Genomic DNA, 22,694 nt, shown 5'->3' on the forward strand with positions numbered 1-22,694 from the left:
AGTAAAATGAGAGCTCCCAAGAGAGGCATTATTTCCCTGGAAAAGGTGAAAGCAGAGGTTTTTCTAGATTGGAAATTCTAGAAAACAGTATATGAGCATGAAGGACTTACTGGTTTACCAAAGCCTTCATGTGGCGTATGTTACACATATTTAAGTGATATTGAAGAGCTGTTTATCTTATGTAAAATTTACATCTCTGACAAAAACCAGCAGCTCTGAAATGCTTCACAAATCTCTCCTGTGACCATGGCAGGATGTTATTTCTTCCAGGAGCCTCTTGCTGCTTCTACAGAGTTTGCGTATGAGGTTCACCCCATAGGAAAGGACCACAGAGCTTTCAAAATTCAAAGTTCAACGAGATGGAAATTGTCCTCCCACATTGCACCTGAGGGTTGCACCGTATATGTGTGCTATTCCACGGTTGACTGGGGGCCTGAGTCTCTCATGACACTCTGGCTGTGGAAGGGAGCCTGGAGGCTGTCATTAGATGTTAAGTCCTGCCTTTACTGTGATGGTCCATCTTCATTGTCAACTCGACTAGATTTAGTCACTATGAAGAGATACCCTTGTGCCTGTCTGCCAGGATGTTTCTGGAAAGGTTTAGCTGAGGAGGAAAGACCTGCCCTGAGTGTAGACAGCACCATCCTACGGGCTGGGATCCTGAGCTGAACACCAGAATCTGCCCCTGTGCTTCCTGACTGTGGATGCGATGTGATCAGCCACCTCGTGCGCCCACTGCTGTGCCTTCCTGCAGTGAGGGACTGTGACCTTCTAACTATGAGTCAAGATAAACCCTTCCTTAAGCTCCTTTTTTTTTTTTTTTTTTTTTGGTCAGGTATTTTGTCACAGCAATGAGAAAAGTAATGAACTTGACCAATGAGAATTGTGTACTCAGAGGAGACTGGGAGTGAGGACACCGGCTGAGGGTCGCAGAGAGCTCAAACCTTGGGAGAAGAGCCACGACTGGGGTGAGGATGCAGACGAGGTAGAACGTGGGATCTGAGAGCTGGTTCTCCATCACCCAGTAGGGGTTGGTGGGGCTGTTGCAGGTGACGCAGGTGGCGTTGTACAGCAGGGACACCACAAAGTACATCAGAAAGCTGCCGAGGAGGACCAGCACGTGGATGATGGTCTGTGGAGGGGACGAAGGTGCTGTGAGCGGTGCTAATCAGATTAGGGGACAGTGGCATCTGTCCTGCTTGGCTAACAACCTTTTTGATATAGAACACACATATGAAGCATAAAAAATGAATAGCTTGATAGTTATAAAGACAAACATCTAAGTTGCTCTACCCAGCTGGACTGAGATAACAGACTCAGCTACTTAAATTCAGTTTTATGCCTAAGGGACAAATGATGTTTTTCCTAATAATTTTAGGAGCTAAGTCCTTTTTCATAAATTGCCAATAGCTATTGGGATACCTGGCTGAGATCTACACTGTATAGATCAGTAATGCTAAGATGATATTTCCTTCCTTCCTTCCCCCCCTCTTTTTTTTCCCCTGATCTATATAGTCTAGGCTGGCCTTAAATGTGTGACCTTCCCACTCAGCCTCCTGAGAGCTGGGATTGCAGGCCCAGGCCACCACACTGGCAGCATGTCCTTCTTTTGCAGTGGGTAGGTATGGTGCTTTGAGAGATGATGCATAGTATTTTGTTTCAGACCCACTTCATATAGGATTGAGCTTGGTGGTGCAGGCCTTTAATTCTAGCTGCTGGGGAGGCTAAGACAGAAGGATTGTGGGTTCAAGGAAAACCCAAGCAACTTAATGACCTTGTATCAAAATTGAGAAAAGGGCTGGGGATGTAACTTAGTGTTAAGAGTCCTTCCTGCATGCAAAGAATCCAGGATGACCAAAACAAATCAACAAAAGCAAAAAAAAAAAAAAAATTATAATGTGTAGGGCATCCTGAAATGATTAAGAGGGTCACAGAGAAAGTTTATTTTGGGAAGATCTTAGTTTTTTGAAAAATAAATTTCTGTGAAATATTTCAGGCATACAAAGACTGAATTTTACAGATAAGGTGCCCATATGTATTTTGTAAAGAATGACCTTTTGTTAATCCTGAAGATAAATTCAATGCTAGTTTTTATGTATGTTGCATAGAAATGTTTACATATGCATGATGACTTTATCACGTGCATTTCTTTTTATGGATTGGATGTTTGCATACATTGAAAAATTCCTGTGTTGAAGCTCTCATCCCTAATATGTGAGTGTATGGAGATTAGGCTTTTCAAAGGTATCCTTGGGCTTCCTCATGAATGAAATTAGTGTCCTTATAATAAGTGAAAGAGATGTCTTTTTTTTCCCCATGTATCTCTTTCTCCCAGCCATGTACAAATATAGTGAAAAGACAGCTTTCTATAAAGGCTCTCACCAGACAATGCCTGGGCTGGAATGCTGGCTTTGAACTTCTGGCCTCCAAAATTGTTATAAATAACTTTTTGCTATTTATGACATACAGTCTGTGTGTTACAAAAAGCTTGAGCAGACTAAGGTAGTTCCACATTACACTTTTGAGTATAGTCACATTGATGATATATATCTCTGATTTAACTACAGATGCATTTTATGAGAGGATTATCACATATGAACCCATTGTAAGTAAAACATACATGTTAAGGATCAGAGGCTTTGTAACAAAGCTAACCCCACCCCCAGCATCATACCTTGCCCTTGCGGTACTGACTGGAAGCTATTGCTACTGCCCAGAGCATGGCAGTCATAGGAAAGTATCCCATTAAATGCTGCCAGCTCAGCAAAAGATCCAAAGACAAGTACAGTTTTACTGAATATATACTGCCTTTACAGTGTTAAAGAAAAGTCTAAGTTGAACTACAGAGTTGGGACTGTGTGTATCTTGTATATGAACATAAATAAATTTTCTTCTAAAACATTTTAGACTCTTTGCGACTTATTTTCCCCATGAAGAACAATGCTGTAGCAAACAGTAGTACGTGTGTGAGTCTGAACAGTGCATAGTTATAAGTGGAATTTTGTCATACTTTAAATTCTACTAGCTATGTTAAAAAAGTCGCTCTCTAATAGTAGATCAGTTTATAGTATTATCCGAGAGCTCCTCGGGTGTACTGTTCATCTTTAGGGTGCTCCAGAGCAGATCTGCCAACTATTTTTTTAGAATTGCTTGCATGTTTGTTGGGGTGATGGTTCCTTCCTTTTCTTTCATTGAACTATCCACGCTTGTGTGGCCTCAGGTCATCTGGCCATGGAAGAGAAAGTGCTGTAGTTTGAATGTATGTGCCCACAGTTCACAGGTGGGCACCTAACACCCTATGTGAGAGCTCCGAGGGGCACAAGTGGAGTTTTAAGTAATCTTATAAAATTGATCTTTTATAGGAGAGTTCGGAGGGAGTGTCTTTTGTCTCCCATGCTTGCCCAGAAGTGCTACAAAAACAGGGTAGCCATCTTGATGTCCAAGAGAGCAGTTCCTCCCACTACTTCCTGCTCTCAAGATACTGAGATTGCCAGGACCAAGAACTGTAAAAGGTTTCGCCCTCGAACTACTGCTAGGACCAGTTTCTTCGTTACTTCTATTTCTAAATCTTTAAAGTGGGACTATACAAGTACCCAACACCAAGTTGCACTGCGTGCAAACTATGTTGACAGGAACCTGGCGTAGACTTTTAAGCTCTTTGTCTTTATAGTTCTCGTTGACTAGCAGAACTCCTTGAGAAAGCTGGCATTGCCTTTCTAGATACTGGAATATGATATCTGACATGTTTGAGATGTAGTGACCTGAAGTTAAATGGGAAGCCATTCTTTTCTACATAACCTCAGGAGTGGTTAGGCTAACCTTTCTGATCATCACTGTCTGTTTCTGGAACAAACTGCCTTATGGGTATTAGTGTCATCCTGGCTAGCTGTTGAAGCCAGGAATGTCAGCACCTTCAGCTCCATTGCCTTACAAGTGGACACAACTGAGAAATCTGAAGGCAGTGAACATTAATTTTCAGCTGCATGGGCTGTAGGACCCTTACCCATGTCTTCATTTCCATTGCCTGATGCAAGAGGATGGTGGTGAGGGAGATGGTGTTGATTGGCGTCCCAAAGGTAAAGACATCAATATCGGAGCCTCTGTAGGTCTGCAGAGGAGGAACAAACTGGCACCGTCAGGTAGGCATACCTAAATGTACGTGTGTCTTTGATACAATGATAATAAAAGATCATTAAGGGCAGTTGTCAAGGGAAAAAAAAAGGAACAGGGTGACAAGAAGGATTGACCCTAGGAGCAGAGCAAAGTGAGAAACAAGTGGACAGGACTAAATTATTTAGAAACATTTGCCAGGGACACCTTGATGAAGTTGCTTACACATCGTTAGGCAGGGCAGACGTGCTAGAGCCTAGAGAGGGTTTATCAGTCCAGACAAGAATAAGGGAGTGAACCAGGGCTTTGAAGTCCAGGTAGAAGTCAGGACGGCGGGTGAGCAGGGTGGGGTGCAGAATTCCCAGGAGTCTGCTTGTTTCTCCTGTTTTATGTCAGCAGGCCTCCCATCTGAACAAAGCGGACGCCTGCCTCCTCATCTTACTGCGACCTGTAGATACCAGCGCAGAGGCTGGGCAAGTGGTGCTGGGTGCCTGCTGACGGTCTCTGCCAGCCATACCCTGTGCTGTCTGTACAGTTGCTGTCCTTTAAGATAACGTCATGGATTATCAAAGTTTGCTGCCTTGTCCTTGGAAGCATGAACGGATATTACTCAAGGGCTGTAAATTCAAATACCTTCAATAATCAGGCAGGAAGCAGAAAATGAGTCAAGTTTAGGTATGACACCAAGAGGAACAGCGAGCCCTGCACCAAGCGAGAACATGATCCTCATTGAAGCAGGCCTATGAGTCAATTCTGGATTTTTTCCATGAGGATAAAATGATCTGGTAAAATGACAGGTTCCCCCCCCCCCCCCAAGAAAAATGTTTGTGTAAAATGTCCTGATTTCTCAGACACCTTGAGTTGGATGTGTCCAAAAGACACTGCTAACCTAGAATTTTATATAACTAAACCACTCCACACGTGACTTCTGGGTCTGGGCGGGGACTACATAACTTACCAGGTAAGGGATAAAGAAACAGACGAGGCTCTGGTAGAAGGCATCTGCCATGGAAATCCAGAACATGGACAGGTTGTAGCACTGCCGGAGAAGAACACAGCGGATGTCATGACTGCCTGGGCAAGACTCTGATCTTTGCAAGCCTTTTCCTTGGGTGTAGCCTGGCTGGTGATGGACTTCTAGTGCTTCTTATCTTAGCTTCAAAAGAATGGAGTGAACTCCTTGCTAGCCACTGGAGTAATGATGTATAACCCACAACCACACTGAGGAGGGTCCCCTGCAGAATGGGGCCATGGAGGAGGGAAAAGATGGTACCAACACATGATGTATCCACACCATATATATACATACATATATGTGTGTGTGTGTGTGTTTTGAGGTAGGGTCTTGCTCTAGTCCAGGCTGACCTGGAATTCACTCACTATGTTGTCTCAGGGTGGCCTTGAACTCACGGCAATCCTCCTATCTCTGCCTCCTGAGTGCTGGGATTAAAGGCATGTGCCACCACGCCCGACTCAAAATATATTCTTAGACAAGATGTATCTACCAACACAATAGTGGCACATTAGTTATGGGAATAATCCATTGCTCAGATATTTTTTTTTTTTTTTTGAGGTAGGGTCTCACGCTAGCCCAGGCTGACCTGAAACTCAAAGTAATCCTCCTACCTCTGCCTCCTGAGGGCTGGGCTTAAAGGCATGCACAATCATACCTGGCTGCTCTACGATGTGATATGAAGCCCCTTCAGTGGGAGGGAATTCATGACAGGTACTGAGAACTAAGTCAGAAGTCTATGGTTCAGAAGGTCAGAGACATAGCTCTAAAGAGGGTATGCCTATCAAAAAGCTGCCTAAATGTCTGTTTATCGATGCTACTGTCACTCTTGGTTAAAGAATCTGCCTTTTTTTTTTTAAACAGATGGCAAATACCAGGAAGACCTGCAAGAAAAATAAGCAGAGATGGCTGAGAGCCAAGCACAGGATGAGTCTTCTCTGCCACATCTGCCAGGGCTCGGGAACTATGATGGACGGCGATGTGGAGAATTAAATACGAGTGCTGCTCTCTCTCATGGCTAACCTGACAACCTCCTCCAAGGAGATGGCAGTAGACACTGAAGAGACTCAAAACTCATCAAAGCCAGAAATAATGAGCTCAACCCTAAAGGAAACTTCTAGCATGCTCCAAGACTGAGGGCCTAAAAAAAAAAAAAAAAAAAAAAAAAGACCCATAGAAGAATGAGGGAGGTGACAAAAAAAGAAGATAACCTGATGGGAATACAACCAATTTGCAGTATGTTCATATACTAAAGTTCCCATTAAAAATTATATAGGGCTGGAGAAATGGCTTAGTGGTTAAGCGCTTGCCTGTGAAGCCTAAGGACCCCGGTTCGAGGCTCGGTTCCCCAGGTCCCACGTTAGCCAGATGCACAAGGGGGCGCACGCGTCTGGAGTTTGTTTGCAGAGGCTGGAAGCCCTGGCGCGCCCATTCTCTCTCTCTACCTCTATCTATCTATCTCTCTGTCTGTCGCTCTCAAATAAATAAATAAAAAATTAAAAAAATATATATAAAGAGCCTTGTGTGGTGGCACATGCCTTTAATCTTAGCACATGGAAGGCAGAGGTAGGAGGACGGCTATGAGTTCAAGGCCAGCCTGAGCTAGAGTAGGACTCTACCTCAGAACACCCCCACCCCACAAATTATATAAAGTAGTAGTGAGTGATTTAACAATAGCATAGGCTTGACAGACCTCAGGTTTCGGCTGTGTCACTTCCCTGTATGATCTTACTAACATTACTGCTTTTTTTTCCCCACATAAAACGGAGTGTAAGAATGAGATACAATCATGCCTTGGTACCTAGGCAGTGCTATTGTTGTGGTTCAGCAATCCTGGTGGGTGTGGAGGTTATACCACAGAGTTCATCCACGGCCCAGGATCACGGTTGCCAAGAGGCAGAGCTCAGCTGCTTCAGAGGCAAGCTTTCTCTCTCTGTGCTTCACCTTTTCTACCTTCTTGGGGGAAGAGGAAACATTGACAGTTTGTCTTTTGCCACATTAGTGTCTTTAGACGGTAGAGACCCTGGGACCGCATGACGCAGCAAGCGTGTCTGCAGGGAGGATAACATCAGGCCCTTGCTTCCCGAGCTTGAACTGTTTGGGCTGCCCATTGCACTCTCCTGTCTTTGGACCTGGCTGGATTCTTTGTCCACAACAAAGCAACAGCTCTTCAGCCAATGGCTCTTGCTTTGCCCTCCTTTTTATACCCCCTGGCATTAAGGTACTATATTCTCAGGGGACTCAAAGCCTTTTCCATCAGAATACATCAGGAGGTAGCCAGGGTTCTTCATTTCCTTCACCAGCCTTCTTGTCTGGGTTATATCCAGCGGTAATCTCTCTGGGATTTCCAGAAACCCACTTAATGCCTTCTTTATTCTACTTGATTCCAGAAAGTTCTAGGACTATATGAAATCTTGAAGTCTAAGTTCACCTTCCTGTATAAAGTAGAAACATTCATTTGTGAGCGTCTTACTCGGTGAGGGGCAAGCCAGTTAGTCTTCAGGGTTCCCAAACCAGGTGCTGTGAGTATGTCCACCAAAGGTTCCCATGTAGGAAGTGTGGTATCCAGTGTGGTGATGGACCTTTTTTTTTTTAAGGTATGGGTTCACTCTAGCCAATGCTTGCTGACCTGAAACTCACTCTGTAGTTGCAGGCTGGCATCAAACTCAGGGTGATCCTCTTAGAAACTACTTGAGAGAGAATGAGAATGGGCATGCCAGGGCCTATAGCCACTGCCAATGAATTCCAAAAGCTAAGCTGCCTCTCTAGTGCTGGTGATGGACTTTTAAGGGAGTGGGGCTTAGGGAGAGACGGTTAGGTCACCGGAGGTGCTGGGTTAGGTGAGATGCATGCTGGTCTCACATAGTTAGCTGTCATGAGGGGGTGTTGTTAGAGCAGTTTATACCCATGGCGCTCTCTCTGGTCTCACTATGTGATCTCTTCTCACCAAGATGCAAGGCCAAACAGGTGGAGCCACCTTATCTAGGATTTTTATCCTCCAAAATGATGAGTCAAATTAAATCTTTCAAGGTAGTATGTACCCAGATATTTTGTTAGAGAAGCAGATTCAGAAGTGAGCCTCACAGTGGGGGGGGGGGCAGATATTTTTGGCATGCTTTTTCCCTCTAAGTAGGACAGACACATACTCACTGAAGAAGTTATTTAAACCATGGATGGTGGCATACACCTTTAACCCCAGTACTTGGGAAGCAGAGGCAGGAGGATCACTGTGAGTTCAAGGCCAGCCTAAGCTAGAGTGAGACTGTACCTTGAAAAAAACAAAACTACAAAAAATTATTTAGAATATACTTCACAGGTCTTGTCCATCACTCTTAGCCTTAAATGAGAAACAGGCCTGGGGTTATTGGAACTCACACAGGAGGCGGGTGGCATCCTAATGACTAGAATGCGGAGCTGCTGTCCTCCTGGGCACTGGAGAGCAAGCGTACCCGGTGCCTTACCTCCGAGTCCTGGCCGCTCTTGTACAGCTCCGGCACCGCCAGGAGTGTTTCCGCAGTGACGTCTCTGTCGAGGATGCCGAAGATGATGGGAGGCAAGGAGGTGAAGAAGAGGTTGAAGAAGATCATCTGCCAGTAATCGATCATGGTGGAGCCAGAGAAACCACAGAAGAACTGATACCAGAAGAGCAGGTTGACGTAGCACTGCAGGCAGAGAGACTGCTTCATGAGTGAGGTCCCTGCCTGCTGCTGCCCCCCCAAACCCCGGCAGGCCGCCCACGCTGCCATTCCTCACCTGTAGCCCTTGGGGGGTGGGTAACTCTAACCTTTGGAGCAGCTGTTGCTGTTACCACTATTGTGTGCATGTTCTGTGGGACCTAAATGACTAATGGGTCCAGGTGGTGGCTAGCAGCATAGGGTATGGAAGCCGATGGACTTTCAATGCTGTATTATTAGCCGTGTAACCTTTAAAGAAACAGCTTACTCCTTCTGAACGTCATTTTGCCATCTGTTATGGGGAAGAGTAAGACCAAGACCATGACACATAACATATGAGTGGTAGCCCGTGGTAGAAGGAAGGGAGGACAGAGAACTGAACAATGGGGCACGAAGGCAGGCTAGAGACTGCTTCTGTGGGAGCCAGCAACGGAGAGAGGACAGCTTCACACACGCAGGACTGAGAGGGTGCTGTGGAGGAGCGGAAACGAAGATGGGCCATGCTGAGAGGCACGTTGAACACACTCCGACATGCAGTTTCCTAGGGAACGGAGGGGACTTGGAAGCCACTTCTAGAAGGGTTTGGTGAGACAGTGATTCTTCCAGCTTATGGACTAGTTGGCAGAGAAACATCCCCTTTGGTCACACTGTATGATTCAGAAGGTGGTGGCTAGGCACCATCTTGAGAGAGACTCCTGTTAAATATGGAGCTACCCTCGGTGCCCGAGATCAGGGTCTATTCACAGGTCACAGAACCTCAGTTTAGACCTGTTACAGTGAGGGATGGCTTAGAACAGCCATTGTAGAGAGCAGGAGGCCAGACACTGGCCAAAGGATGCAGGCGACAGGGGTCTGACTCAGCTAGAAAGTGCCTAAAGGGAGCTGGGCCTGCCCTCGATGGTCCAAAACACATTGCAGCAACTGAGAATTGCCTTGGAGTGAAGGGCAGGGAGTAGAAAAAATTCTGAAGTCACCTGTGGGTCTTTCTCACATGATACCTACAGGGGCATCCTTCCAACAGGGTGATTCATTCTCAGGAAGCCTTGAAAGTAGAAAGCTTCTTCACCCATGCCCAGCTGCGGTGGTTTGATTGTAAATGTTCCCCATTACCCTCAGGTACTTTTGATGGAGATGAAGCTTCCTACTTCTGTAGCAGGCAGAGCCCCATTGGAGGAGGTGTCACTGAGGGGGAAGAGCTTGAGCCCGGCCCTAAGAGGTGTGTTTAGGGCCAGCTCCCTGAGGAATCTGTATACCTGAAATAAACCATTTCCCTTGCAACTAGAAGGTAACTACGTCACCATATATATATATATATATATATATATATACCAAATAGTAGTCACAGAAGAGAAAAAGACAATCTCAATTATGAGAACAAAGGAGCACTAGGGAAGAATTCATCATGTCTGACAGTGAACTAGCGAGCCCTTCATACTAGAAAAAGTCTCGAACATACAATGATCCAGCTGGGTTGGGGAGAGTAACTCAGTGTGATGATGTGCAGAGGCACCTCACATCTCCTGTAACAAGCCAGACATAGCAGTGCATGCTTCTAATCTCAGTGTTGAGAGACAGATGGATGAATCATTGGGGATCACTGGTCAGCCAACTTAGCTTCTTTAGCAAGATCCAGGGTTATGAGAGAGAATATCTTATAGTCTACCCAGAGGACAGTCATCTAACAAATTACAGTGATTAATAAACATTTCTCAATAATAATAGACACAGATTAACTGATTGAAATAAATTTACATTTAACTTTCTAGACATACCTTCATGACTGAAAGACCAAGGAAAATAATCAAGTGGGTAGAAAATGAAAACAAGCTAGTGTTGCTATTCTGATAAAATAGATTAAATCAAAATTAAAAGTAAGGAAGTCCACCAAATATTAATAAGTGTAACAATGCATCAATGAGATATAACAACTGTGAATATGTGTGCAACAAATGTTGGGGATTCTAATTTCGTTAAATGCAAATGCATATAAAAGGGTCACATAAATTCCAACACAATAACAGTGGGTGGCTCCAATACTTCACTTTCAATCAAGATGGGTCATCCCAACTAAAAGTTAAAAAGACACCTCATAGTTAAACTACACCATATACCAAATGGACTCAACATACCCATAGAACATGCCAGACAACACAGAATTTACCTTTTCAGCAGCCCATAGAACCTTCTATAAGACATCATATCCTATGCCACCAAACAGAAAAAGATTGAAATAATCTCTTGTATCTTATCAGTTTACTGTGCAATAAAACTAGAAAATCCAGAGCAAGAACTATAGAAACTAATTAAATACATGGAGACTGAACAATATGCACTCTTGAGGGATCAGTGTGTCATTCAGGAAGTCAATGACAAAGTTGAATATGGTTCTCAAAATAAAACTGAAACCTGTCAGAACCCTTAGGGCACAGCTCAAGCAGTTCTAAGAAGTATATAGCATGAATGCTTACACCAAAATCAGAAAGCCAGGTGTTATGCATGCCTTTAATCCCAGCATTTGGGAGGCAGAGGTAGGATGATCACTGAGTTTGAGGTTAACCTGGGTTGAAGTGAGACCCTAAAAAAAAAAAAAAAGATTATAGGGCTTGAGAGATGGCTTAGCAGTTAAGCACTTGCCTGTGAAGCCTAAGGACCCTTGTTTGAGGCTTGATTCCTCAGGACCCATGTTAGCCAGATGCACAAGGGGGTGCATGCATCTGGAGTTCGTCTGCAGTGGTTGGAGGCTCTGGTGTGCCCATTCTCTCTCTATCTGCCTCTTTCTGTCTGTTTCTCTCAAATAAATAAACAAAAAATTAAAAAGATTACAAATAATTCAACACCTCAAGGTCTTAGAAAAACAATAACAAACCCCAAAGAGTAGATGGCAAGCAATAACAATGATCAGGGCAGAAATTAAGGAAATGGAAACAAAGTTCCTAGAAATGATCAAGTTGGTTATTTGAAAAGGAAAAAAAAAACCTAAATCAAAATTAGAGATGAGGGCTGGAGAGATGGCTTAGCAATTAAGGCACTTGCCTGCGAAGCCTAAGAACTTGAATCTCCAGGTCCCATGATAGCCAGATGGACAGTGACACAAGCACATAATGTCACACCTGCACACATCTGGAGTTCATTTGCAACAGCTAAAAACCCTGGCACACCCATCCTCTCTCTCAAAAAAATTAGAGATGGAAGGAGGTGGTTACTACAGATTCCAGTGAACTACAATCATTAGTGAGTTCTTTGAAGATCTATATTGCTTCCAAAAGTAGAAAATATAGAAGAAATGGATAAATCCCTACACACACATGAGCTTAAATTAATTTAAATCCATGACAGCCAACAAGATTAGAACAGTAAAAAAAAGCCTCCCAATGAAAATATGTCTAAGACCAAGTAGATTCACTTCCAAATTCTAGTAATCCTTTAAAAATGTAAATTCAAAGGGGCAGGATGGGGGATAGAGAGAATTACCATGGGATATTATTTACAATTATGGAAGTTATCCATAAAAATATTTATTTATTTGTGAGAGAGAAGGAGAACATGGGTACACTAGGGCCTCTCCCCACTCAAACTCCAGATGCATACGCCACCTTGCGCATCTAGCTTTATGTAGGTGGTAGGGAATCAAACCTGGATCCTTAGGCTTTGCAGGCAAGTGCCTTAGCCACTGAGCAATCTCTCCAGCCCCAAATTCTAGTAATCCTTTGAAGAATAGCTAATACTAGTGTATCTCAAACTGTTTCAAAAAACATAAAGGAAATAAACAGTGTCAATTTCATCCTGTAATCCATCATTATACTGATATAAAAAACTGGATAACATCACAACAAATTTAAAAAACCCTATAAATCAATTTCCTGATGAACATGTATGCAAGAATTTTTATTTAAAGAATAAGATTCTATGGCCAAGTTGGTTTCATCCCAGCAATGAAAGTTGGTTCAACATATGCAAATCAAAATGTATAATTCAGCACAATGACTTAAGAAGAAAAACTATACGATCATCTCAGTAGATAAACAAAAGTCCTTTAATAAAGTTCAATATCAATTCATGTTAAAAGCCACAAAGAAACTAGGAATAGAAGGAACATCTCAACGTATTAAAGTCTAAATACAACAGACCTGTAGCCAACATTATACTAAGTAAGGAAAAACTGACAGCATTTCCTTTAAATCTGGAATAAGACAAGCATGCCTACTATCTCTACTTTTAATAGACTCTTATTCAATATAGTAGCTAGAGCAATACAAGGGAAATAAAAGGAATATAAATAGGAAAAGAGAACTGAAATTTTGCCTCTTTGCAGATACTATGAGCCTATACTTTCAAAATCCAGAAGACTCTGCCAGAAAAATCTTAAACTGATAAACACTGTATGTGTGTGTGTGTGTGTGTGTGTGTGTGTGTGCGTGTGCTCATGCGTGTGCTATGCTTAGATGTACATGGAGGCCAGAAGAAAACATCAGGTGTCCTTTCGCTATTGCTCATCTTCCTTCCTTTAGACTGAACACATGGTGCCGAGAAAACTGGATTTCTAAATGTAGGAAAATGAATAGATCCCTATATCTCATCTTCCACAAAAATCAATTCCTAGTGGAGCAAAGACCTTATTGTAAGAATTCAAACTTTGAAACTTTTACACCAAAACATAGGGAAAACACTTCAAGATATAGACATGGGAAGGAATTTTCTGAATAGGATTCAAATCTCACAGAAAATAATCCCAAGTGGAAGGATTGGAAGTCAAGAAGCTCCTATACAGGAACTAAAACCATTGCCAGAGTGAAGAGGCAGCCTGACATGGGGGGAAAATCCTTTACCAAGCCATGCATCAGGCAGGGGACTAACATAAAAAGAACTACAGAATTAAATAAATAGGCTAATAGTTATCAAAGAAGAAATAAAAATGTCCAATAAATACTTGATAAAGTGTTCAAAATCCTTAGTCAAAATAGGGATGCAAATTAAAACTTCTTTGAATTTCCATTCCACTCTCGTCAGAATGACTATCATCAAGAAAACAAATGATGACATAAAAAATAAGAGACGGATTGAGAGGGGGAGGGGATACAATGGAGAGTGGAGTTGGGGTGGGGAGGGAACTACCATGGTTTATTGTCTTTAATTATGGAAGTCATCAATAGAAAAGCCAACAAATGCTGTCAAGGATGTGGGAGAAAAGGAAGTCTTGTTCAGTGCTGGCACAAGGGTCAACTTTTACAGTCACCATGGAAATGATGGGGGGAGTCCTCACAAAATGGAAAGTGGAGCCATCATGTGGTCCAGATGGGCCACGCTCGGGTACCTGAAAGACTCTCAAGTCAGCATACCACAGACACACTTGCACACTCATGTTAGTAGCTAAATTGTTCACAATTTCAAGGGAATGGAAACACCTTAGATGTCCATGAACAGATGAATAAAGGAAATGTTAAATATATACTCCATTGAACTTCATTCAGCGTTAAAAAGATAAAATCATGACACTTCCAGGAAAATAGATGGAACTGGAAATTATTGTGAAGTGAAATTGGCCAGACTCACACCAATACTCCATGTTTTCTGTCATATGCAGAATCTAAATTTAAAATTAGATACGTGTGTATTTATGTATGTGTGTTTTTAGGTCACAAAATTGTAGAAAGATGATTATGAGAGGAAAGGAAGAGATCTTAAGGGAAGTGGTAATAGAGAACACACAGTAGACCAGCAGAGGTAGGGACTAACTGGGGGAAGAAAGGCAGTGATCTGGAAGGAAGGAAGAGTCATCTGGGAGACGAATGAGAACAGAGTATGATGACATATATGTTATGAAGATGCCATGATGAAATGCAAAGCTGAATTGTAAGCAGGAAACCTGATGGGCAGGAGACTTCACGAAGCTTACCATATATTTCCTCAGGGTTTATGTAATTCAGAATGGTGAATAAAAATATTTTCCTTAAATTTACTCTTTTATTGAAAGGTCTTCATGAAGTTTACCATATTATATTTCATAAGGCTGGATAAAAAATACTTTGTTTGGTGTCAGCCTGAGCTAGAGTGAGACCCTACCTTGAAAAACAAAACAAAAAATATACATATATACATATATATACACACATATATACATATATATATGTATGTATGTGTATATATGTGTGTGTACATATATATATATATATACACATGTATATATATGTATGTATGTATGTATGTATATTGCTTGGGCTGGAGAAGTAGCATAGTGGTTAATGTGCTTGCCTGAGAAGCCTATGAACTCATGTTCAAATCTCCAAGTTCCACATAAACCAAATACACAGTGATGCAAGTGTGCAATGTCACACAGAAGTAGAAGAAGGCACACGTCTGGAGTTCATTTGCAGCAGTTGAAGGCCCTGATGCACACATTCTCTCTCTGCCTCTCTCAAATAAAAATTTTTGCTTAAATTTACTCTTTCTTTGAAAGGTCGTTTTCTCTCAAGATCTTCCTGCTGGGTCCCTGTGATAGTCTATCTACTCTACTAGAGGCACGGAGATGAGAAGGGTCTTATAAGAAACCATTCAGAACATTTCTGTTCAAACCAGAATTTTCATTTCTCAACTGCTGAATAAATTTTTTTTCAAGAAATGAATTATTTTTCTTTTATAGCTCAGGCTGCCTTTGAACTCTCAATCCTCCTGCCTCACCTTCCCGAGTACAGGTGCCATCACCCCTGGCAGGCCAGTGCTGTTTCGAAGAGGCTATCATCATCACTGATGGTAACATGCTAATACTGTCATTAGTCCTAATGGTAGTTACAATTTTTTTTTTTGCTCTTCTGAATATATCACATGTGAGAGATGCATTCATAGCCATTATGGTTTTGTTGTATGTTATTAGGTATATGATGCACATTATAATTTGTGTTAACCACCTGCTGAGATTATTACTAGTAGTCTTAATTTATGTTGTTATAATATCGTTCAGTGGCAACAGCAGTATTATATAACCCTGGTGTACACGTAAGGATCTAAGGCTCTGAGGTACTTAGATGCCCTTTGTTCAAGTCAAGTTAGAAAGTGTTTTAGGGGACACTTGAAATCTCAGGGTTCTTTCTCTTTAATCACCCTCAACCATTCCTGGTCCTATCTTTCACTTAACCCATGAGATTCTTCTAAATATCTATCACTACCAAAGCAGAAAATATGTGATATGGCCCTTGCAAATAAAAGCTTGCTGACCCTGATGGGGATAGAAACTCAAAAGAGCAGGGAAACTTTTATTTATTTTTTTACTCAGTCCTCTCACTGTTACCTACTCTCTGCATGACGCGCAGCAGGCATTCAGTCGTTGGAGTAAATCTTTCCTCCCTTGTCCCGACACTCAGCCTAGAGTTTGAACATTACAAGAGGACCTTGTTCATCCTGAGCCTCCAGAGGGATCTTTGTTTTCTGTGTAGCTAACATGTTTGCCTCTTGCAGGGACCACACTGAACCCAGTTGGGACTGGATGCCTGCTATTCCTCCCGTGGAACTCCAGTGCAGTAATTAATTCATTGTTCAAATTTCAGAGCAGCCAGGGTTTTAATCTCTTCTGGAATTGGTTTCGGATGTGGAAGTCATAGTTCTCCACCCTCTAATTGCAGCAGGGGAGATAACGCGGCATCAGCATTGCAATTTTGAGCTCAGCATTGCGATAGGAATAAATATCATTCAAGCTCTGAAAGTGCGGCTGGCTAGAGATGTTTCCCTTCTATTTCACAAATTTTGTGCAGAGAAGAGGCTGTGCTTATTCAAAAGAATGATTCCTTTGGATGCCAAAAAAATTAAACAGGGTATTTTGAATTCCAAGTAAACAGTCTTTCATGCTCAGAGTGAATTTCAAGTCAAATGGAGTGACTTGTTTGCATAGACTTGCTGAGATAATATTACCATCCAGTTGATTGAATTTACATTATTTTTGTCATGCTGTTTATTTACATATGCATTGAGTTGTGCACAGAGAGGCTCACTCCTGAGCAAGGATGACTGTGTCAGATCCGGAAAAGATTGGAAGAATGGAGTAAGAGGGGGAACCCCCCCCCAGTTTTATAGGTCAATGTGTTTGCCTTCCATCACCTTGATCTTAATCCTGTGTTTTCCACATGCAAATAGGAGCCAGGTTCTTTTTGGAGACATCTGGGGATTATTCAAGGTCCTGGAGTTCGGTGATGAATTTTTATTCCATCCCTTGGTGCAGTGGTGTTTTGGTATCTTCTCATTCTGTTGTTCATCCTAGACTACAAGGACCTCTGGGAGTTTTAACACCTGGGCTGATCAGCGCACTTGCTGTTTAGCCTTACCAACAGCACAGAAACTGCCTTATGTTTTAGGAGACACAGCGCTATCTTGACAATACTGTCTGCATTTGTATTGTGCTAGGTGCTTCTCAGAACTCTTAACACTAAAACAGAGGCGTAGAGCGCTAATCTCCCCTGTGGGGAGGAAGCTAAAGCTTCGTGAAGTGACCTTGGGAAGGTCACCCAGCACGTTAGAAACAGGCACGTCTAGAGTAGATATGACGCCCCTGCCTCAATCATCTTTGATCACAGATTCTACACATGGTGTTCTATCCTCAGGGGAACTCCCCACTCGGAAACCTGGTGGTGCTCATGTGAGGTGCCTGAGTCAGGTGGAAGCCCTGGGCTCCACACTTACCCTCCCCAAGGCATGACATGCAGCTCTTGCCTCAGGATGACAATCTGGGGAGAAAACCCAAGATACAAGGAAACAGATCTCATGTATCGACTTTTATTCTAATTGTAGTGACAGCACCCGTGAAGATGCAAAATACCAGCTGACCTCATGGAGTTATTACCACATGCCAATCACTTTGTGTAAAGCCGTCTTCACAGCACACACTATGGTTTGGATAAGCGCCTCCCCACCATACCCAGCCCGCCCCCGCAATAGCAGCTCCTGTAGTAAAGGCTTGGTAATCCGCCTTAGGTGTTATTTGGAAGTGATGAATCTGAAAGGGTTGGGGCTTGGTGAGGATTTAGGTTCCAGGGTGGGGTGTGCCACTTGCGGGCATGTTGGCCCTCCACCAGCTTCCACACACTCGCCCTCTCCCTCTCTCTGGCGCCATGAGTTAAGTGGCAGCTTCCTGCCACTTCGTACCGTCTTGTCACAGGTCCGCAATCAGAAGACCAGCCACCCACGGACTGAAAACTCCAAAATTGTGATCTAAAATAAGCTCTTCCTCTAAGTTCATTACTCCAGGTGTTTTTATTATAGTGGACGGAAAGTCGACTAACTCAGAGACTGTGTGAAAAAGGAGCTATTCCCATCTGCATTTTTCTAGATGAAGACACCGAGATTTAGAGATCTGGGTTGGACCTCCAATTTATCTGACTCCAGAAGTCCACGTTCGTAACCATTCACGCTGCCCCCGCAACCTGTGATTTCCAACAACAATGTCAGCGCTCACAAGGGCTTCGCAGACAGTGTGAGCCTCCTTTAAAGTAAAACATGCCTAGAGCAGTGAATAGCTTTGCCCCAGGGTTGCAGAGATAGTAAAGGACACCTCTAGGATTCAAAATCAAGGTCAGCTTGACAACTCATTGTCTAACCTAATTAGCAACAAATAACCTGATGTGATGCCCACACAAGTGCAATAGTGACACACAGCCATGGTGGGGAACCAACTGCTCTTGATTTGGCTAACTGATCCCCTCAGTGGTATGAGACCCATAGCTGGAGCTGGGAAACAAGTCAGAACCATACCCAAACATAAGCCCACTCTCCCATATCAAGCTACCATCAATCATGGGGTACAAGAGGGCCTACACCTATCAAACTCTCTATAAAAAAAAATTGTTATCTCAATTTTCTGGGTGCTAACTTACTCTCCGTTGGAGAATCTGCTTCTCTTTTTCAGTTAGATGCAGATCCTAAGGAGAGAGCTGCCCCAACATACCTCAAAAGGGGCCCAACTGAAACTAAGGACAATTGGCGAAACAAGCAAGGGTGATGTTTTCCTGATGAACCGGATACCAGCACAAAGGGGAAGGAGACCAATGCAGAGAAAAATCAACTCCTACCAAATCAGAGAGCCAGAGCCTCAGAGGCCCCCAACACCTCAGCACTGAAGCAGACCAAAAATGAACCCAACATGGCTCAGGGAAATTTTGCGGAAGAGGGGGCGGAAAGAATGTCAGAGTTACATGTTGGGTCATGATATGCAGAGACATTTATCGTACCAATAACTGTGGGCTAACTTCACAAAGCACGACCCATTTACATCAACAAGGAGGGTCCAATGGGAGGGGGTAGATCATGGATGAGCCTAAACAATGGTACCAAACTGCCTGTATTTACTGAAAAGAAAACTAATAAATTAAATTAAAAAAAAAAAAAAAGGTCAGCTTGATCCCTTGTGGGTGCTGAGATGCCCACCCGTGGCCGCGAGGAGACCAAGCCCCAGACTCACCACGTTCTTGTAGAAGTAGAAGACCACCATCCTGGCCAGGCGCGAGTAACACCAGTGGCCGTGCACGAGCAGTAGTCTCTTCAGGTGTCTGAAGCGCGAGATGGCAAAGTCGCTGGACATGACGGCCTGGGGGGGGGGTGGGGGAGGAGAGACTCCGGTTTGTCCACAGCTGTCAAAGCAGCACTATCCAGATCACAGCCTCCTCCAGGTCCGAGGTCCGAGAGACCCTCCTGACATTATAGGTCTACCTTGGGTGGCTCTCTGGATCCTGACATTCTTCCCTCTCTTCTTGGAAACCTAACCCTTACTACTCCAAGAAGAGCCGACTGGAAGGGACCAGCACCCGCGATAGCCTCTCATCTCCATGCATTGATCCAGAAAGCATTTTTTTTTTAAGGCCCCATAGCAGGCTCTGTTCTAGGCACAGGGTGATTAGCCAGAGAACAGTGGCTTCCACCAGGCAATTCCTACACATCTGAGCAAGTGTCCTCGGTCAGCACTTGAGCAGCCGCTGAACATTGAGAGACGGCACGGGGGTTGCATAGCTTTTCCTTTATACGAGGTTGAAATGTAGCTTCTGCCCTCAGCCTTATTCATAGTGAGACACACTATAGAATACTTTCGAGGTTTGGGTATGCCTGCTTATAAATCCTGCAATGGGCTTTTGTCAGTTATTTCAACTTTTTAAATGTGTTTCCCCATCTGAAAAAATGGAATGACAGTCTCCACTGTATAGAGTTGTATTGATTATTAAAATTCAATGAGAGTAATAAAATACCTGCTGGCTTATGGTACACATCCTAAGGGTAACAAAGAACATATCCCATGGCTGCCTCTTTCTTCCTCAGCCTCAAATTTAGGCAATGTCTTCCCTGGTTGCAAGACTGTAATCACTAAAGTTTCAGAAATCACCAAACAGGGCTTGTTTCGATGAGAAAGAATAGTATCTAAAGTTAGTATGCTTCTTCCAAAGTGAACTTTGAGTAAGTTCAATACGCTATGGAAGTTTACTAAGCCATCTGTGAGTCGGTCTAGCCATCATGACCAATCTGCAACTGAAAATGTTTTCAAATGTCCTCATGTTGTTCCTTCCAGAGACAGTGTGACTCCAGACATGTGTGGAGACTAGAGGAAGGTGCATGGAGGTGCAGAGAGGCACGCGGCTTGGGTCTTGCGTGTACCTTCAGAATGCGGCAGGCATCACTGCCGTTCCTACATGTCAAACATCCTTGACCGACCTCTGCTTTTGAAGGGCTGGACGTGTGATCGGTCACACAGAGGCATAAAGGGCCTCTGACTTTCAGTTAATAACTGCAGAGTTCAAGGAAGCTGCTTCTAGCATCGTGGGCGTAGTCCTTAGATCTCCAAGTAAGGAAAAAGAAGAGCATGGAAGGACTGAGCGACAGGGACGGGCACCGTACCTGCATGCCTTCTTGGCCAGATATTCCAATGCCAACGTCGGCAGCCTGGATCATGCTCACGTCATTTGCGCCATCGCCTGAAAGAAGAGAGCTCTTGAAGTGTCTTTGTTCCTGCTTCAGCTGCTCAGGGACACCGAGATCACTCTACAGTACAAGCTGAACCCTTTTAACATTTCTCTAAAAAACATTGGCCCATAGGAAGTCATGGCCACAGACTCTGGCCTGAAAGTTGTTCCCGCAACCTCCCCATGGATAATTAGGCCTACATTTTTGTCTTTGTTTACAAATATTTCTTATTGTTCTCCCCTCCCACCACACACCCGGGGACAATATCAGATATTGAGAATGGTGGTTGAGTCATGAGTAATCCCTTACTGTTTACAAATGGGCCTTTGCAAATGTTATAATGAATTCACATAGAGAATTTGGGCAATTCATTTAGTGAAGAAACACAGGGAAGCTGGAACTCAGAACTTTCCAATTGTAGGGATGTTTTATTTGAGGTAAATGTGCCCCTCAAAAGACTCATTTATTCAGGCTCAGTCCCCAGCTTGTGGATCCAACCAAAGACATGAGATTGGTCACGAGGGCTCTGACTTTATCAATGGATTAATTTGCTGACAGATTAATAATTCAGAAACATATTATTGAGGGCTGGAGAGAGGTACAGCCTGGGTGGAGGAAGTAAGGGATTGGGGTGTGGCTCTGAAGGCTATCTTTTTCCTGTCCCTTCCTATGTCTCTTTTAGTCTTGTGAGGGGAGCTGATCTGTTCCACTACATTCCTCCCCTCCCAACCCCACATAATGTTCCCCATAACATGATTTCTTTTTTTCGAGGTAGGATTTTGCTTTAGCCCAGGCTGAACTTGAATTCTCTATGTAGTCTCAGGGTGGCCTTGAACTCACAGTGATCCTCCTACCTCTGCCTCCCCAGTGCTAGGATTAAAGGCATGCGCCATCATGCCTGGTTCCCTACCATGATTTTTTTTTTTTTCAGTGTGAGGAATAGAACCCAAGCCTTCACAAATGCAAGCTAAGTGTTCTAGCCTTGAGCCATGTCCCTGGCCCATCTGCCATGATGGTCTGTTTCACCCCAAGTTAAACCAGTGGAGCCAGCCAACTGTGGCCCCGAAAACTATGAAATTGTGACCAAAAACAATTCTTCCTCTTAGGTTGTTCATGACAGACATTTAAAAAATTTTTTAGCTTAATATTTTTATTTACTTATTAGAGATCTAGGGAAAGAAAGAGGGAGAGAGAGAGAGAGAGAGAGAATGGGTGTGCCAGGGCCATTGTCTCAGCCACTACAAACAAACTTCAGATGCATGTACCACCATGTGCATCTGGCTAATATGGGTTCTGGGGAGTTGAACCTGGTCCTTAGGCTTCATAGGCAAGTGCCTTAACCACCAAGTCATCTCTCCAGTCCTTGTGGCAGATATTTTTGTTATAGGCTCAAACAGTGGACCAGTGCAAGAGCTGAAATTCTTCTCTGGTTCAGTCTAACTCAAACCAGTGAGCATATTTAGTCAAGTGCAATATGTAGGACAGTCAAATTATCAGAAATTGTGAATCATATCCAGAGGGATGGGTGTTTTTCAGCTCTGTTTCTAAAAACAGAAAAATGAGATTTACTTATTGATATACATTATTCATATTGAGTGAGCCAAGTTGTTTCAGGAAACAAGGTAAGGCCACACACACATAAACAGCCATCTTCTAAATCTAGACTGCCAAATATACCTTTCTGTGCAAAAAGAAATGTTGTTTCTACACTGTCCAATGCAGAATGGATGCTTTATTTATGTATGCCTTTTGAAATGTGGCTGGTGAAGTTCCATTTAATTATATCTATATAGCCACATACAGCTCTATACACAGCTCTGTACAGCAATGTTTTCTTCAGAACTCAGCTCTCCAAATATTTTATCTTTTAAACTAAAGTTTAACAAACTAAACTGTACCAGATTTAGCCATGAAGCAAAAACAACTGCCACTGCTCAAAGGCTGAATGTTATACAATTTACATTTAAAAATGT

General features: G+C 43.2%; 1 protein-coding gene across 3 annotated transcripts in view; it reads right to left on the reverse strand.

The window, feature by feature from the left end:
* Nucleotides 1-22,694, reverse strand: part of Atp10b (ATPase phospholipid transporting 10B (putative)) — a 227,472-nt gene that overhangs the window by 6,936 nt on the left and 197,842 nt on the right. For all 3 annotated transcript variants that reach the window (XM_004661052.2, XM_045151428.1, XM_045151429.1), the window contains 6 exons: nucleotides 20,656-20,732; nucleotides 19,235-19,360; nucleotides 8,584-8,784; nucleotides 5,069-5,149; nucleotides 4,004-4,108; nucleotides 945-1,132 (listed from right to left, as the gene is read on the reverse strand). In XM_004661052.2, the coding sequence (XP_004661109.2) occupies nucleotides 945-1,132; nucleotides 4,004-4,108; nucleotides 5,069-5,149; nucleotides 8,584-8,784; nucleotides 19,235-19,360; nucleotides 20,656-20,732 (778 nt within the window). The remainder of the gene's footprint in view (nucleotides 1-944; nucleotides 1,133-4,003; nucleotides 4,109-5,068; nucleotides 5,150-8,583; nucleotides 8,785-19,234; nucleotides 19,361-20,655; nucleotides 20,733-22,694) is intronic.

The sequence above is a fragment of the Jaculus jaculus genome, chromosome 6 (assembly GCF_020740685.1).
Source record: "Jaculus jaculus isolate mJacJac1 chromosome 6, mJacJac1.mat.Y.cur, whole genome shotgun sequence".
Taxonomy (NCBI): domain Eukaryota; kingdom Metazoa; phylum Chordata; class Mammalia; order Rodentia; family Dipodidae; genus Jaculus; species Jaculus jaculus.